The 17,995-nt window shown below is 44.3% G+C and overlaps 1 protein-coding gene across 1 annotated transcript in view; it reads right to left on the reverse strand.

Moving 5' to 3' along the window:
* Window positions 1-5,448: 5,448 nt before the first annotated feature.
* The window catches only part of JAG1 (jagged canonical Notch ligand 1), a 36,250-nt gene continuing 23,703 nt past the window's right edge, over window positions 5,449-17,995 (reverse strand). The window contains exons 8-26 of the mRNA XM_082276665.1: window positions 17,591-17,704; window positions 16,924-17,037; window positions 16,060-16,173; window positions 15,609-15,655; window positions 14,930-15,103; window positions 14,293-14,443; window positions 13,605-13,769; window positions 12,982-13,095; window positions 12,243-12,356; window positions 12,024-12,137; window positions 11,783-11,899; window positions 11,248-11,275; window positions 11,053-11,138; window positions 10,155-10,268; window positions 9,821-9,930; window positions 9,503-9,739; window positions 9,039-9,170; window positions 8,434-8,584; window positions 5,449-8,062 (exon numbers count right to left, since the gene is read on the reverse strand). Coding sequence (XP_082132791.1) covers window positions 7,605-8,062; window positions 8,434-8,584; window positions 9,039-9,170; window positions 9,503-9,739; window positions 9,821-9,930; window positions 10,155-10,268; window positions 11,053-11,138; window positions 11,248-11,275; window positions 11,783-11,899; window positions 12,024-12,137; window positions 12,243-12,356; window positions 12,982-13,095; window positions 13,605-13,769; window positions 14,293-14,443; window positions 14,930-15,103; window positions 15,609-15,655; window positions 16,060-16,173; window positions 16,924-17,037; window positions 17,591-17,704 — 2,654 coding nt within the window. The 3' untranslated portion in view covers window positions 5,449-7,604. The remainder of the gene's footprint in view (window positions 8,063-8,433; window positions 8,585-9,038; window positions 9,171-9,502; window positions 9,740-9,820; window positions 9,931-10,154; window positions 10,269-11,052; window positions 11,139-11,247; window positions 11,276-11,782; window positions 11,900-12,023; window positions 12,138-12,242; window positions 12,357-12,981; window positions 13,096-13,604; window positions 13,770-14,292; window positions 14,444-14,929; window positions 15,104-15,608; window positions 15,656-16,059; window positions 16,174-16,923; window positions 17,038-17,590; window positions 17,705-17,995) is intronic.

Here is a 17,995-nt window from a genome sequence, read left to right on the forward strand (position 1 = left end):
TTTAGGGGGAAAAAAGGAACTGGAAACTGAACTGGAGTAAAATCAGCAGTTTGCAAGTCTTGGCTTTCTATTACCAAATTGCTTCTGCACAGTATTAGCATACCTTTCTGTAAAAGTAATGAATATTTAAGCCTCTGTTCTCTTCTGAAACAGCCACTGGAGCACAGAAACAATGCCTTTGGTTCGTTTTTGTATCCTAAACCAGCCAGCTTTGATGGGTTATTATTTTTAATGAATCATCTGGTTCATTTGGTCTGTGCTGCTTGCTGATAATGAACAGTCCTTTCCTAGTGAAACACTTTCTGCTGCATGCAGATGATCATTGCCATTATTCTTTACATCAAAGCAGTTAAAAATATTTGTTAGTGGACTTTTATGGTTAAACATATATCAAAAGCTAGGCCAGCCTTTTACATAATCATTTATAAAGAGGAAGCAGCTCATGTGAATTCTCCCTTGCCCAGTGTTTGTCGGTAGGAAAGTTTTAAGTATCATACCCAAGATCTTGTGGGTACTAAGCTTTGTGCTGGTTCTGGTGGTACCTGCCAGGTAGGCACCCAAACTTCCTTTCCTACAGAAAGTTTTGCCCAAGTAAGGTGTTAAGTAGCTTCCAAAGACATTTATTTGGTCAGCGTGAACTTCCTTCCCTCTCACTGCTCAGCATGTGGATTGCATTGGCTGTTTTAATTGGCATTTTGTATCATCATCTCATTGGCTTTGACTGGAAAATGGTTTCTTTCTAAAGAAAAAAAAAAGGAAATATTTTTGTGTTTGCAATTGGAATAAGAAAGATGTGAAATATAGGCTCTCCCAGATTGCATGCTATGAATAGTTATCTCCTTGGCTTTATCAGTACCCAGGGAAAGGTTTTGTTCCCTATTCAAACAGCTGCAGCAAACAGAGGCAATAGCACTGAGCCTCTTTGCCAGCAATGGGAAGTGCAGGTTGGCCTCAGAAATTAGCTTTAATAAAAGGGACTCCTCACTTCTTTGCGTTGTGCTTTTTCTCCTTTAATAAACATTAACTCACTTCCAGTAACCCAAGTGAAGGAGAAGATGTGGGCTGAGGGGAACGGCCACGCACAGAGCCTTTCATCAGAGGGATATCAAAGCGCTCAGCAGCTGAACCTCAGGGAGCTGGAAGTGCTTATTCTGACAGCTGGGGCAGCACTGAGGGAAGCAGTGCTTCCAAGGTAAAGCAAGCTGGTTAAGGAACAGCAAATTCTTTCATCAACTCACACAACTCCTTCTGTCCACATGTTTTCCCCAGATAATTAAAATTGAACCTGGTAGTGTGTGACCTTGTCCTTTCCACAGTGGCAATAAGGTGACATTTTCAGGTGGGGACTTTTTGTTTATTTGGTGTTGTCTTATGCTGAGAAATCCTGAAAGTTGTGGAAATGATGGAGTGTCGCAAGGCATTTCAGATGTAACCTGGAAATTGTCCAGGAAATTAGCCACAACTGTCCTACCTTCTTTACTATCCACTTAAATTAGTCCAGAGCTGGGACTCTGTTCCTGTGAGAGCTGACAGTGCACCTTTAAGTGATTTGCTCCCATTCTGTCCAGGTTAAATCCTTTAGTACAGTAGTAGGAATTGGTACTCTAGCTCCATAACTGCCTTGCTTGCTGGCATAGTAATTCTCTTTTTTATTTATGCATCAGATCTTTAAAGAAAAGTGTCTCAAGCTCTAATTCTAGAGCTGGGCATGCCCCTTTTTAATATTAACATGATCTCATAGTGCTAGAATGAAAGGAATAGAGATTTATTTCTCCACCCTGTAGAGAAACTGGTTGAAACAATTTGCACATCACAGAAGGCGCTCGCTGGCAGATCTGGGCTGGGACTCCGGTCTGACGCCGTCTGATCCCGCATGGCTCTGCTGCTGCCCCAGTGCCAGGGAGGCAGCTGCTGAACCATACAGAGCCTGCACCCCTCTTCTCCTCCTCCGCCCCAGAAACTGGAGTTAATCCTTGCACAGCTATTTTACTGCGTTTTCCCTCTCTGGGAGCAATCACTGACCTTTGCAAGCAAACTCAGTGGCACTGGCAAACAGTTACCACGATGGCCACTGCTGTCAATGCTGAAAAAAGAGGAAGCCAAAAACTTCTTAAATATACTCAAATATTCTTACTTCCGTTTGAAGGGGAGGGGGAGGTTACGCAATCACTTCCATCTTCTGGGGAGGAAAAGGCTGAATTTGGTACTTCCCTTGTCAGAACTTCTTGTCTTTGCAAGAACTCCTAAAAACCATGAAGGCTCTGCCTTGTGACTCCACAGATGGCAGGCCAGCACCCTGAACCTGGGATAGCTGGGAGGCAGGGCTGGATTCCAGCCCGAGGGCTAGAAGATAAGGAGCAGAATCAGGCAGTCTTCAAGGAGCAGCAGGGAGCATAACCTTGTACATTTTAGCTTGGCAGGGAGCTGATTAATAACATTAACTCGTGCTGTGCAGGTGTCAGCTGGTGTGAGAACAGGAGGTGTGTCTGTGCAGGGGAAAATGGTTTCACCAGGACATGACTGGAGATGCAGTCGCACGTTTGGGCCCCAACCCGGTTCACGTTCCTGGCCTGAAGGGCTTCAGGTCTCAGTGCTCACCAGCTGCCCTTGGCTCCTGTCAGCAATGGTGAGGGAGCCGTTCCCAAGGCTGGCATTCCCGGTGACATGAATATGATGGTGTGAAGGTTGATGTAACCTGCACCATCAGCACCTTTCCCAGGTACCTCTACGTAAGATGGGCCTTTTCCATGCGGAGGTGCAGAGCTTTGATGTGGCCGTGTTCAGCTCAGGCTGAACCAAACCCAGATTTGGCAGGTTCAATTACCTGTAGGTAGAGCAAAGCTCAGAGTGCTAAGGGGAGCTATTTTATTTTATTTTGTTTTGTTTTGTTTTGTTTTATTTTATCTTTAAAGCTCCTGTGCTTAACTGGCAGCTCAGGAAGCACACATTATTTATTTCTTAGATGAAGAAGGATCCAAAGAACAGACACATATTAGCAGCAGGAAACTTCTCCTGACTAAACAGAATGTATCTGCCCTGAGTAGTAAAGTGTGAACTGGCAAAGTATGTTTTCCACAAAAATAAATGTGCCTTGGTATCTTAAGGGGGAAGCCCTAAACTTCATGTTTCTATTTATTTTCATGGCAACAAAAACCACTTCATAGACCAGCCCCCATCCTGGTGGTGGATCTGGGCTTTGGGGGACTGTTCTTGTGTTACAGTGTACCATTGAGATAGGAGGATTAATTAAAAATACCATTATGGCAATTGCGCAGAATTTTCTGACTGCCCCCTGTACAAATTGCATTATTCTAATTTTCTAACACCATGAGGTAGCAACAAAAGGAGGAAAATCCATGGGGAAATGGGGAAAAGCAGGGGTGTGTGTGGAGCAGCTCTGCAGTAACAAAACCTCTGTATGGAGCACAGGAAAGGCTGGAAATAAATAAATGAACTCTGGGCTCAGGGCTTTGACATTTTGAAGCTTGAGGAACCCAGGTTTTGCTTTCACTGAGTCTTCAGATACGTAAACAGCTTTGTCACTAAATTTACATTGTTAAATGATTAAGTCTGTAAATAGAAATGGCCTCAGTAGGTTCTGGAGAAGCCTGACAAATACATGTTCCCAGAAATAGCAAATGCCCTATTTTCATTTAATTACTTTTTGCTTAAGAGAAGGCAGACTCTTAAAAATTCCTAAAAGTTCATGTTTGAGCTCTTTGGAAGAGGTAGTTGGTTTCTGTATCATTGAATTTGAGACCCATGTTAACAGTAGACAGCAGGAAGATGGTTAATTCAACATGGGAAAGCAGTCAGGGAATAGCCTGGCTTTGCCCTTTGGAGGCAGGTGGAAGATTCTATTATCTTTAAGTGGCTTTTTTGGACAGGACGTGTTTGCTTTATTGCAGATTTAGAAGTCAGGGAACAAAGGGAAATAAATACTCATAGGATTTGTTTGATGAGGAATTATTGAAGTGGTCAGCTGAAGCTAATCTTGTTGACTTCCCCTTCAGGAGGCAGTAAACTAAACAGGCTCCGGTACTTGCCCTGTGTGGCGTGTGAGTGTGAAGAGTAAAAGCAGCAGCCAGCCAAAGTAGAGTAGCCACGATGGAAACCTTCTAAAGCGAGTTTAAAATGAAAAAATTAACACTAATAAGATTTCATCAATTTTTTTGACAGCTGTAAAAAAAGTACAGAAGAAAGTATTTCTCACTCCCAGGTTTTGTTGGTATTCAGTGTATTGTCTTGGTTTGAAAGACAGGAAAGCAGGAGCCTCCCTTGGAATGGAAAATGTAACCCCCTTCCTTCCAAATTATTATAATTTTGAAATTAAGGGGCTTTCAGGCAAAGGCATGAGGAACTGCAATAACAGTTCTTTACTAAAACATATATATATATAACAAGGCACACAAACACCACCAACTATGGCACCGGCAGCAGCAGCAGCAAACAGAGCAGAAGCCCAGCACCAGCCTCTCTCGGCCGCAGGCGGTTTCCCCTCGGGTGCAGTTCCGCTCACAGCCGGCAGGGGCGCTGGGGGCTCCCGGCCGGGCAGGGCGGCTGCGATGGTTCCCCGCGCCTGCAGGGGGCGCTGTGGCGCGAGCTCGGGGAGCACACAGTGATGGCAGACTAGATGGAGCCGGGAAGGGATGGAAGAAAGGCTTCACAAACCCCCAGGGGCAGCCGATCCCGGTGCCCCAGCAGGACCCTTGGGAGCAGCAAGCTGGAAGGGCAGGAATGAGCAGAAAATTCCGGGTGGTAGAAGGGATGTATCAAACTCCACAGCTGTAGCGGGAATCTGGGGATGTCTTGGCAGGCCCGGAGTGAGGAGCTACAGTGTAGCAAAGACTCAGAGCAGTGGCAAAGGAATGGTGGGGGTGGGGCAGCTGTGGCCCTGATCCCAGCAGGTTAGGAAAAAGCAGGCTTGGGATCCCAGGGTTTTTCCCCTGAGGCACCCAAGCAGACAGTGAAAAGTCCCTCTTTTAGTGAGGTGGTGTTAAATAGGGTCCCAATGAAATGGCCACTCCAGAGAGCAAGCTCCACTCATGGTAGAAGAAAGGCAGCAGAAGGCAGAACCCTGCAGTGGTGATGAATTCTCCCCACAGTGACCACAGCTTCTCTCCCCTCCGAACGCTGAGAGAACAAGTGGAGCTAGGGCCTCCACCCAACTCCTTTTCCCCAGTCCAAATCTCATGGCAACTCTGCCCTCCACGAGGAACCCCAGGTAAAAGAGAGTAGCCATCTGGACCCGTCCCCGAGCTGTGGCCAGATCTTTTGTCTCTCTTAAGTATGCAGTTATTGTCTCCTAGCACCACGGATGGGGGAAAATTCCTCAAGAGGAAAAAACCAAAAGGAGAATTCCTAAAACCCCAACATTATTCATATCGCAGCACTCTGTATATAAAATATCTGTTTATTTACTACAAACAAATACAGATGGGAAGGCCTAACCTTGCAGCAGGCTGGTTTAACTATTTTTCAATGAACTTGTTACACATTTAATTGTTCCTTCAGCTTTGCAGTAGCCCTTTACCAGAACAACTTTGCAGCTTCATCAGAACATGGTAAAACCAGAGCAGCCCCTGAGCCAGCAACCCCCTGCACACAGGTGAGAGGGGCAGCATTAGTTCAGCATTCGAAGCCATTGTGTTGAATACTTTCAGAGTTTATTTTCTGCTTTACAAAGCGCTTTTTGCCCACTAGAAATCAGCATCATCTATGGATCCCTTCCCATCCAGGTCAGCACTTTGGATCTTGCCTAGCTACTTAGATTTGGTTCCTATCTGGGGGCAGCTCATTGGCCCGTGCAGGGTAAACTCATTGCACAAGTGCAGCCACACCATCCTCTCTCAGGAGAACACTGAGGGACATTGGCCAAGAGGCAGTGAGAACAAGGGACATGCTGCTTTCCAACCTCCTCAACGCCATTTGGAGCCAGAGGGGAACATGTAATCATCTAACAAAAAAACTGACTCCACCAAAGGCAGGGGCAGGTCCTGGAAACATCCAGCAGCACCTGCCCCTGCTTTTGCACAACTGACTGGCCGGGAGCGCCTCCAAGCTCAATAATCTCCACGCTCTTTTATGTTTTCATACAAAAAATTTAATAAATATTACTTTTCAAGATTTATTGCCAGGAACAACACATCAAAGATGCATTTTCATATAACACTAATATCACAATACAAGGTATCTTCATGATCTCAATGGTTAACCACCGAGATGACTATGTTTATAAGCCTTTTGATCTTAAACATCGTAATAGCACTTTGATTTCCTCACTTGTTAAGGCGGGCAGTGTAATCTATGGCAAACCTACACAGTGATCTTACTGGACATTCTACTGTTCAAGTATTCAACAACTAGCTTATTAGAATACTCCCTAAATGCAGTAGATTACAAAAAAAGTCAAATCTACAAGTGGTTCAGTATTACATATTCATGGTGAGAAGAAAATAATTAGAATTTACAAAATAAGATTGCTGTGTTTCCAACTTCACACGCTAATTTGATATTTTGAATTACATGCAACCACTCACATTTCATCTACATAAAGTAATAGCTCAGTTTTGTTCCCTTAAACTGCTTCTTAGCAGATTATCTGCCTTTCACTCGGTTTTCAAGTCTAAAGCAGCAAAAAAATTTTCTAGTCTAATTCTCTAAACTGCCTCAGTCAGTACTTACAAATAGTCTTAAAGTGATACTATGGAAGGTGTTTCAAACGTTTGACATTGTACAAAAACCAGCATCAAGGCATGAAAGCCCATCCTATTAAAAATAAACTATTTTAGAACACCTTAGTTTTGGCATATAGGCAACATGTAACAAGAAAATAAATTCAAAATAGAGAAGCCACGAGCTTACAATGCTATCAAAAACCTTCAACTCTAAACACATACATATAAATAAAAAGGAATGATATTTTAAGGCTTATGATTATTAAGTTAATAAATCAAATATACACAGTGATTAATAAAAAAAGAATTATTTACATATCTATACAAACTTCTATTTTTGACACATTTTCCTCTTTAAATTCTTCATTTACCAGCAACTGCTGACAAGTTCCCCCCACCCACCCCCAACAAAAATACAATAAAAAAATAAATAATAAACTTATTTTTGATAGTTGCTGTGGTTCCGAGCTGCAAAGGCACTTTCAAATACAGAACTAGTTGTACGTCACCATAAAACCAATATACAAAAAACTCAAATTCAATAAATATAAATAAAATGTATTATTCTAAAGAAACTGTATAAATCGGAACATCTGGCAGAAAAAAAATGAACACTAAGGAAGAGTAATAAGGCTATGTAATACCTTATGGAACGTCTCCGTGATGGATCAGCTGCAGCTGAATTTACAGGAGGGCACTTTTGACTAGTTTTGCATAGATGTGAAATGCAGCACTTGGTATTCCAGCCAACCACAGCAACTATCATTGCCAGTGTAAGCCAGCTTGTCCAAACTTAAATTAACACAGGGATTCTAAGTAAATAATAGCCTTAGACTCAAATATTACACAACAGTTTAAGAACTACAAGCTCTTGAGTGCCTTTATAATGATACTCAAAGGCCCTGCATGGCAGCACCCCACCGTCTGCTATACGATGTACTCCATCCGATTTAGGCTTTGTGCACTTTCCAAGTCTCTGTTGTCCTGTTTATTTGTCCAGTTTGGGTGTTTTGTAGGGGTGCTGTTGGGGGGCTTTTCATCTCTGTCTACCAAAGTGTAGGCTGGCTGCTTGGCAAATCGGGCCTTCTGCTGGTGCTTGTCCATGTCGTCCTCCTCCACCTCGGAGTTGTGTGTCCTTATTTTAGCGATTTTAGAGTTTTTGTTTTCATAGTCTTTAATGGGGACAGTATTTGCTCCGTGTTTCTCAATGGGGTTTTTGATCTGATTCAGCTGCTCCCTTACGTTGTTGGTGGTGTTGTCGTCAGAGGCTGTGTGGGTGTGGCTGCTCTGCTTTCGGCGCTTTTGGATGCACCAGTAAAACACAGTGACCAGGCAACAGATCCAGGCTACTGTTAGGACTGAGCTCAGCAAGGGCACAAGGAAATCTGGAAGAGAGAGGAGAGAGTTAGTCCTGCTGCAAACCACAGGGGACACTTCAGGATGTCTACAGAGAAAACAAACCTCAGTTTTTACACTTTGTTTCTTCACTTATTTCTCCATGAGGAGCACGGAAAGGTAGCAGCCCTTTTGCCAGGTCAGGCCATGGGTTTAGAGAACTTTTGGAAAGTTTTTTTAGGGTTTTTAGAAATAAAAAGACCTTGGTGCAAAGCCTCCCCATTGTTCCTGATGAACAGGGCCAAGAAGTAGAGATTCCAAACTTGCTACAAGTCTCTGAAGAGAGGAAAGCCCCTGCCCCTTGGAAGGGGTGTTCCAGTCAGGGCAAGGTACAAGAGTCTGGAGCCAAGGAGCAGCTCACCTGTTTTGTTCTTGGTCGGCCGCCGCTGCACCCTGACTTCGGCAACGGCAGCGATGAGGGTGTTGTTCCCATCGCGCTTACTGACGAGGTCGATGATCTTATCCGTGATGTCTTTAATCGGGTTTTCATCTTCCCCAGTATCTTCTGCAGACTGCAGGAGAAGGCACGCAATTAACACCAAGCACCACATCAGATGCATGGGGGAACCTGCTATTTATAAACCTTCACTGGCAGCGAAGGCTCTTGCTACTTTTAATAGATGACAAAACAGAAACAAAGCAAAAAGGCCTGCTATGGGCAGAAACTAAGAACTCAGAATTTTTGTCCTCATCCTTAAAAAGACCAAAACCTCCAAAAAAGCAGGAATGTAACAGAGGAATGTTTTACTCCCCCTATTACAGCTGCCCCCAGATGGCAGCTTTCAGGTATGCACGCACATGTAACCAGAATTCCTTTCCTTTTCTTAAAGGGAATCAGCATGGAAACTAAACCACAGGAAGTGCTGACAAGCCAGGAATTAAGATTTTGATGAAATCCACATGTTGCACACATATCCAAGCAATTAACTACTAAGACACATTTAAAAATATTCCAGGAATACTTACAATAGCAACATGGATTTCATTATTTGCCAAGTGGGAAGGTTCACAGGTAATATAGATGGAATATTCAACAGAAACATTCTTCAGAATATTCAGATTCCTCAATTCACTGCAAACATGTTCTGTGGTAAGGCCCTGGAGGATACAAAAAAGATGTTGGCTTTGTCAAATACATATGCACACGAACACACAGATATAAGATTTGTTTGGGATTTTTTTTTTCTTGCCCTGAAGTAAGAGTTCTCAAGGGAAAAGGAGGTGGAATTTCCTCCAACCTAGCTTTTGTTCTTCTCTAGTCACAAAAGGATTTAGGCTGCAAGGCTGTATTAATCCTCCTCTGCTTTTTGTTTTCTTTGATAATAAGGCAGTGTCAGCTTTTACTGCACTTTTCCCTACGTGAAACATCATTCTATGCTCTGGGAAGTGAGTCTATGTGTGCCACAGCCCAGTGAGCTGCTGCTACTTACTGGGGCCATCATCTCTTTGTTAAAGGTGAAGGTGATGTTGGCACAGTTGTCCTGGTAGTAGGAATCTGAGTTGCATTTGGTCCTCACAGGCTGCTGGTTGGGGGGCCAGCATTCCCCCACGGCAGCACACGGGTGGGTGAAGCAGTGGTCATCCCGCACAGGGACACAGGTGTGGCCAGCAGGGCACTCGCTGGGGCCTTTGCCATGCAGGACACAAGGCCGAGGGCCACACCAAACCTAGGAGAGAATAAATACTGGTAAGAACCCACTGGTTAGAGGACAGAAAATGGTGTAACCCACAGCACAGCACAGCTGTACCTTAGAACAGGTGACTTTTCCATTCAGACACTGACAGGTATTGCAGTCGTCATCCCACTTAGTCCCATCTGGCATTACCCGAACACTGGTAATGCAAGGCCTTCCTGTAACTGAAGAGAGATTGAACAGAATTATAAGCTTAAAATAGGAAAAAACCCCTTTTCTAAGTTCATCTAAACTTCCCACTAAGTTTGCTTCTTCAATAAAGACACTTGCTTTAAAAAACAACAGATAATACACCCCAAAACCAATCCCATACAACCACAAACCCATCAACATGCAATTATACAGCTCTTGCTGCAAGTGCTAGGAGCAGCTCTGGCATCTGGAATACCTTCTTGGCATCCTGGACCACTGCGACCCGGGGGGCAAATGCAACGGTACCCGTTAATTTCATCTACACAGGTGGCTCCAAAGGCACAGGGCGAGGACTGGCATTCGTTGATATCTATGATGGGAAGGAGAGGAAATAGAATAGTTACTCCATAGTATCCTTTTGTTTTGTCAGGAAAAAGGCAAACATAGGATAGAATTGCCTACTGGAGCTTTATGTTCATTTTCTAGTGTCTCCTGGGACATAGATTCCTGCTTGCAGCACCAGTATAACCTCAGAAAAGTCCTTTGACGTTTCTGCTGTGTGGCACTAACAAAGATCAAAACCTGACCCCTGTGGCTACTTGAGCTTTCCAGGGCAAGGACACATTCCTTCCTACACAGACACACTTCCTCTCCTCTGATGTGTTCCAGTTTTGTCCCCCACTAGATTCTTCAACTGATGTCAATGTTAAACCCTTCCCAGCTCTATTGCTGCTGTGAGACTTCTATGCCATGGCTGTTATTAAAAAAAGTGTCCTCCTACCTGTAATTATTACTAAATTACAGGGAAGCGCATACATCACCTCAGGGCTTGGAGGTGGCTTATTTTTGGCTGGCACACTTTCATCTCAAGCAGAAGCCTGGGCCACACAAACACATGGAAGACAGTCCCAAAGGGTATTTTGCCCACTCAGCTGAATCAAGAGGTTTCAGCTCCAGCTGAATGACTTTAAATTTCTTTCATTTGCACTGTGATTCCTGCCCTCTCCAAATCTGCTACGGATCCAGGTAAGGATAGAGATGACACAAGACATCTATCACTCATCTGATCTACCACTTAACTCAATTAAGATGATTGTCTTCCAACAAGATCCAAGCAAGACAAGAACTGAGGCAGAGAGCCATCAAACACTTACTGATCCTGCAGTCGGGCCCGGCGAAGCCTGGAGCACACTCACAGCGGTACCAGTTCTCTCCATCCACACAAGTGCCACTGTTGTAACTGCAGAGAAAAGGCATTATTACAGACATTAAAAACTGCTACAGATAAAAGGAACCCAGAATTCTAAAACAACAACAAAAAAATCAAAGGATAAACATAGCAAACTTACCAAGGATGAGGACTGCAGTCGTTTGTGTCTGCAAAGCAAAGACAGACAGCATTAAACATGCAGACTTTGGCTAATACAGCTCTACTGGCAGTAAAGAATGATCAAACTTCCCCGAATGCCCAAGATACACTTAGCTCAACTTTTACAAAAATATGCTGAAATTCTCTACTAAATTGATTCCAGGCTTGTACCACAAAATTTGTTAACTACATTGTGGAACACATGTACACAGGAAGAGATCCTTGTAAAGAATCTAACGGGGGGAAAAAGTGGAAGCAGACAGAGCTGCTTGTAGAAAAAGAATGCAGGAGAAAACAAGATAACATCTGTCTCCACTTAGCTCATTTGCAACTTTCTCATGCCCAGGTCAAGGCTCTATCACATAAAGTCATTAAAAACAAAGATTCAGGTGATGCTAAAGCCTACATCAAACAAGCTTTCCCTTCTGGTTTCAATCTTGACTCCAAGGGCGACAGGATGAGCTCATGTTCTCATCATGCAACACTCTGGAAGAGTTCAAGCAGAGCTGACTTACTCTGGGTACATGTGGGTCCTTCCCAGCCCTCCTTGCAGACACAAGTGAAAGAGTCCCCGCTGACTACACAGGTACCACCGTTGTGACAGGGGTTTGGCAGGCAGCTGCTGTTCCTCGCTGTAACACAAACAACGTTTGCCGCTCAGTGGTTAGAAAGCCCTCAAGTCTGAGCCAAGAGGAACAGCTGAGGTCAGAGCTGCAGCGCTGCATCTGCTTCCTGGCGATTATGCAGGGTATTTACCTATGTTACAAGTGGCTCCTTCCCATCCCGCAGGACACATGCACTTGAAAGTGTCCCCCTCGTCATAGCACGTCCCCCCGTTGTTGCACGTCGCCTCATCACACTGGCTGTCACCTGTGGAAAACCCAAACTATCCTTAATACTGGTGCTCTCTTATGGCAACAAGTTCAAGCAGCCTATCAGAGCATGCCTGTTATGTTTTGGAAATGCTGAACTTACGGGAGTGGCAAGTTTTTCCTTTCCACCCATTTTTACATTCACAGAAGAAGTCGTTGACCAAGTCTCGGCAAGTTCCTCCATTGTGGCAAGGGTTTTTACTGCAGTCATTAATATCTGGATATGTTAAGGAGAGAAAACAGGCTCAGTGGTGTTTACAGAATTGACAAACACAGTGCTTGAAAGGAGCATAACCCATCCCCAATTTTGGCCTGTGTTTCAATCGTGGATTAAATGCTTAAGTCAGTATTTTAAAGCTTTAGGCACTGTCGCAGAGATGAAGACTGTTTCACCACATTCCTCCAGTTTGTTTTCATTTTGTTTGTAATCTTGTTTCAGAAACAAGCAGTGAAAAGGCCTATTACATAAACTGCCCTGTTAGTCAGGGGAAGGGAGCAGAGTGCTCACTCCTCTTCTGCTCCCGAGACTGACAAAATACAAGTGTGACATGCAGACAGCCATTCCTAAAGTGGCATCTACTAATGCAAGGTGTTTCTTCCTGGAAGTTATCCAAAGGATAGAGCAGGAAACTGAACAGTGAGAGAGCCAGGTTCTAATTCCAGTCCAATTTTGTAATTTGGCTTTAGTTCCAATACAAAAGCTTGGGACTTGGTGGAAGTACCTGGTCCTCCATGGCCTTTGAAGCAGAGTTTGTTGACACTGGTCACTGTAATCTTAAAGACAGTGCCAGCCAGTGTTCTCCCAAGAGATCTTTCTGTGTGCTGAAGGATGAATAACTTACTTGTTTCACAATACGTTCCTTCCCATCCATCGCTACAAATACATTTGTAGGAGTTGATGCCATCAATGCAAGTGCCACCATTTTTACAGGGGTTGCTCTCACAGTCATTGATATCTGCAACAGTTGGGAAGAGAAAAGAGGATTAAAAAAAGAGGGGAAAAAATCAAACTAAAAGTACAGCTACTAGGAGTCATCATCTTATCACAGACTGTTTGGTGCTACTTCCATTTCTAATACCCTTTGGAGAGGAATGGTTATAAGCAAGATGAAAAAAGAGTAAAAAACTGTGTAAGGTGATGAACCTGTCACTATTAAAGCCAGAAAAAATATCAGGAGTCCTTAAGATCCACGTTAAAACCTACTATTAACTCCCTCAGACCTTGTATACATAAGGTTTTTAAAAACATACAATTCAAGGCCACAGGGTTCATTACTATGAACTTCCCCCAAGGCCTAGCAAATTCCACTCTGCCTCACCCATGAGGGATATGAAAACTTACAGCAGTTCCAAGGTTCACTGAGTTTCAATGAAGAAGCCTTAAAGGGGGTTTGGGAGGGAAGGATGGAACCTTTTTCCTGTAAGAGTGGGGGACAGTAAAATACATTCTGTTCTTTGCTCTTACTCTCATGACAGTAGGTGCCAGTGAATCCTTTGTTGCATTCACAGGTGAATTTCCCACCCGCTTGGCTCTTGCACTTCCCGTGAGGACCACAGACATTGGAAGAGATGTAGCGAACCCCCTCGGGTGTGCTGTTGGAAGCCACTGCCACGGTGCAACTGTCAATTACTGCAGAAAAGCAGAGACCAGCATGAGAATTGTCCATGTGACCTGATTCCTTAAGAACAACATTTTCACTTCCAGCCATGGATGTTTAGAAGACACTCGTGCCATAGAATCATTTTGGTTGGAAAAGACCTTTAAGATCATCGAGTGAAACCATGAACATATGACTGGAAATATGTTTGCTGCTTTAAAATAACAGGACTCTGCCAACTGTGCATAAATTAACCACAGCATCTTATCTGATGATTGCTGGACCACATCCATGGCCTGGAATAAATGCATCAGGCTGTTTGCTACCTGCGCTTTCTGTCCACATTGACATAAAACTGTATTTCAATAGCTGATACTTACAAATATCACTCATCTTTTCACATAAAGAGAGAACTAAGGCAGAGGGCAAATTTCAGCCTCTTTACATCAGAGCTACTCAAGTGACTCCCTTGCAGGAGCTGCATTAGGGCTCCAGCGAGGGGAGGGGCAGGAACCAGTGCCAGACATTCCCACTGACCCACAAGGCAACACAAACCTTCGCAAGGAGTGGTGCGGCAGTGATCCTTCAGGTGGGAGCAGTTCTTCCCTTCGTAATCCTCAGGGCAGTTACAGAAATAGTCCATGGCAAGATTGAAGCACTGGGCACCGTTCTGGCATGGATTTGGCTCACAATAATCTATGTCCAGCTGTAAGTAGTGCACAGAGAGGGAAGGGAAATAGGAAGGGGGAGGAAAGGGAGTGAGGGAAAGCTGAGTGAAAGAGGTTTATCACGGGCTTCCCTCACCATCCTGACATTGTGGAATCTGACCTTTTTATCTGCTGTCTCAAAGAATCATTCATAGCACACAGAGTTTAGTCGGACTTGCCACTATTTCAGCAGACAACTCCTGATATTAAATTGCCAGAGTAAATAGTTAGAGCTCCACAAAGCCTGACGTGCAAACCCTGCAGTCTGCTTAACAAAGAGAATCCTCCACAGCCTGTCAGGGGTTTGTTGGTTTCTTTCCCCCCCCCAATATATATTAATCAAGCACTTTCTTGGCAGACTGACAGCGATATCGAGTACAACTTTATACCATGCTTCAGTGGATGCAAGGCATTCCATGCTCAGATCCGGAGCGTCGGAACAAACGGCACTGGCTGAGGGCCTGCCTTTCACCCAGGCTTCTTACCTGACAGAGGTTTCCTGAGAAACCAGCAGGACACAGACATTGGAATCCATTGATTTCATCCTGGCAATGACCCCCATTCATGCAAGGGTTACTTGCACATTCATTGATGTCTTTCTCACAGTGATCTCCTGCATAGCCAGGTGGACAGATACACCGATAACCATTAACCAAGTCCTGGGAAAGAACAAAAAAAAGTTTAGAGTTAAGGGTTTTCCTCCCTCAATACATTCTTATTAAGTAAAAAGAGGTTAAAAAAGTTAAAAAAGAAAAATCATATTACTGTGTCCAAACAAGGCAAAAATATTTAGAGGGGAAAAAACACACACACAGAGACCCAGTCCCAGCTTACACTCCTAATTTCCAGGCAGGATACATCAATCCACAGGTTGAAGGCAAGTGCCTGCATTTCCAGTAAGTAGTTTGCACAACCACCAGCCCATTCACTAGTGACACTGACAGTGAAAATGAGTCATTTATTGAAGTTATATTCTTTTGCCCTTACTGTTCTACAGACATATCTCAACATGCTGTGGCATGACATAGGCCCTCCCCCCAACTTAAAGAAATGACAATTTATACCAGCTAATTGCTATTTTCCAAACTATTTGTGCTTAGACTCAAATGTTTCAGTTACTGCTGCAAGTCTTGGGGAAACCAAAGCAAAACAAGAATGGCTTACCCGACAGGATCCTCCATTCTGACATTGTCCACGACAGTCGTTAATATCTGCAACAAAATTAGCATGGTTAGAAGGCAAAAATGTATTTACACTAGATAGAGAGTTCAGTTCTCTCTACAACTGCAGCTAGATAAACCTTTTGTCAAGTTTCCTGCATGCCTTCCTTGAGATAAGGTTATTATAATGGGTGGGAAACCTTTCACGATTCTTCTAGGAGAGGCAGTAAAACTTCACATCATTGTTTTAGTCCCTTTATCAGAATACGGCTATGGTACAGGCTAATGACTTTGATAAAATTGTATATTTTCATTCCGTACTAACTACTCCCTTTCTAAAAACATCAGCTGCTGGGGCTCTGCCCAGTGTTTAAATCTGAGCTTAGAACTCAGTGGCACACACACACATGTGCATAGAACTGGCCTTTAACAAACCCAAGGGTATGGACACTTACTTATATCACAGTTGTGGCCAGACCAGCCAGTAATGCAGTCACAGTAGTAGCTGCCGATCAGGTTCCTGCAGGAGTTGGCATTGACACAGGGCTTGCCCTCACATTCATTCGCATCTGGAAAACCAAGAGGAACATTCAGCGGGGAGGGGAGAAGCCCACGCCCCCAGAAGTTCCTACAGAGCTAAGAGGAACTTGCAGTGGACAGCAGGGATTAGCGTGACTTGAAAGAATAGAAGTCAATCATACATCAGCCTCTCAAGCTCTTTCAGTTTCTCTGCAATTAGAAAGTACAGGCTACGCTAATTATTTCACAATTACCCAGCCACTCATTAGGAGCAACTTGCCCCCACACACACATCTCAGCTGAGCGTTCTGAGGGAGGAATGCTGCAGCCTGTTCATTGGGATGAGTGTGTTGTGTAAAGAATGCAGCCAGCTCATTCTCCCTGAGATCATCCACATTTTGGAACCCAGCTGTGAACTCCTGGGTCTGGAGGAGTTGACATGGTTGAAGAGATACAGCAACTTTCTCACAGGGTAAAGGGAGAAACACATGTGGGGGCGGGACTGGGAGGCACAACATGCACCCTTCCCCACTTCAGGGCAGTTCTGGTTTGAGAGATGTCTCTGGTTAACTATTTCCTTCAAGTGCCAGCTTGCAAAAGCAAGGTGATGGAAGCCACACTACTCTTAGTCACTGTCCTAGACCCCAGTTCTGCAAACAGACACTGAATGTCTTCAATGTGCCACAATACATCCACATGCTCCAGAAACATGACCATGACTAATGCAGGACCATGATCCCTTTTGCATTTATCTTTCCTGGCTCTGGAACAACACTGGGTGAAGAGAAAGCAGTTCTTACCTAGCTGGCACGTTTTGCCAGTCCACTGAGGTGGGCAAATACACTTAAATCCATCAACTAGATCTTGGCAAGTTCCCCCATGACCACAGGGATTTGGAGAACAATCATCAATATCTGTAATGCAGAGTAAGGAAAGACTTAGCTCCGCTCCCAGACTGGCAATGGCAGTAACTGACAAGTTTGATAATGGATTGTTGCTACCCAGGGTTTTCCCTGAGGAGCAGAAAGGCAACAGGACTTCTACTTGGAATTTCTAGGTCATCTCTGATTTCAGCAAAAGCCTCCTTTAAAAATTAGAGCAGTGTGACAAATGGGTTCAAAGCATAGGGGAAAATTTTACCGCTGTGGCCTTTTTGTAAGTGGAAGTCATATTTTGATCCAGCAAGTCCGTCTAAAAAGCATTTTAAATAACATGCCAGAATGCTACAAAAATTCAGCACTTTGCTTCTTTCAAGATGATTTTGGCTATTCCCTCCCCTGGTAGCTGACAAAAACCTTGGTAAAAGCAGAGGGGAAGAGAGTACACAGGGGTATAAATGGCTGCCAGAAACCAATGCTCAGGCTGGGAAAGGTTAAGTAGTCTGCCCTGTAAGTTTATGAGGGATTAGAAAGACTGATCAAAACCAGCAAACTGGCACATTTTTAATAAACACTGAAAAGGACTCACTGTCAGTGCAAGTTGGTCCAGCCCAGCCAGGAGCACACACACATTCAAATCCCGTGGATGTCTCAAGGCAGCTTCCCCCGTTGTGACAAGGGTCAGACAGGCAGGCGTGCTCCGCTGCACAGGGACAGAAGGACATCATGGCAGCAGCTACAGCAATGCCACCAGAGCCACCCCTGCTCCCTCCACATGCTTCTGCTCTGGACACACCATCTTGCTGCACTGTGCTCCTGCAAGAACCAGGAATTTCCTGGCTCGCAGGAGGTCTCCTTCCATGCTAACCTCATCAGCACACTGACTGGCACCTGCTGGAGCCACAGCCAGACAGGGGGGCTTGGAGTGACCTCCCCAGTGAGCAGAAGGCTGATTTCAGAGACACTAAATGTTCATGATGAAGCATGAACAGGA

The sequence above is a fragment of the Coloeus monedula genome (assembly GCF_965178545.1).
Source record: "Coloeus monedula genome assembly, chromosome: 2".
Taxonomy (NCBI): domain Eukaryota; kingdom Metazoa; phylum Chordata; class Aves; order Passeriformes; family Corvidae; genus Coloeus; species Coloeus monedula.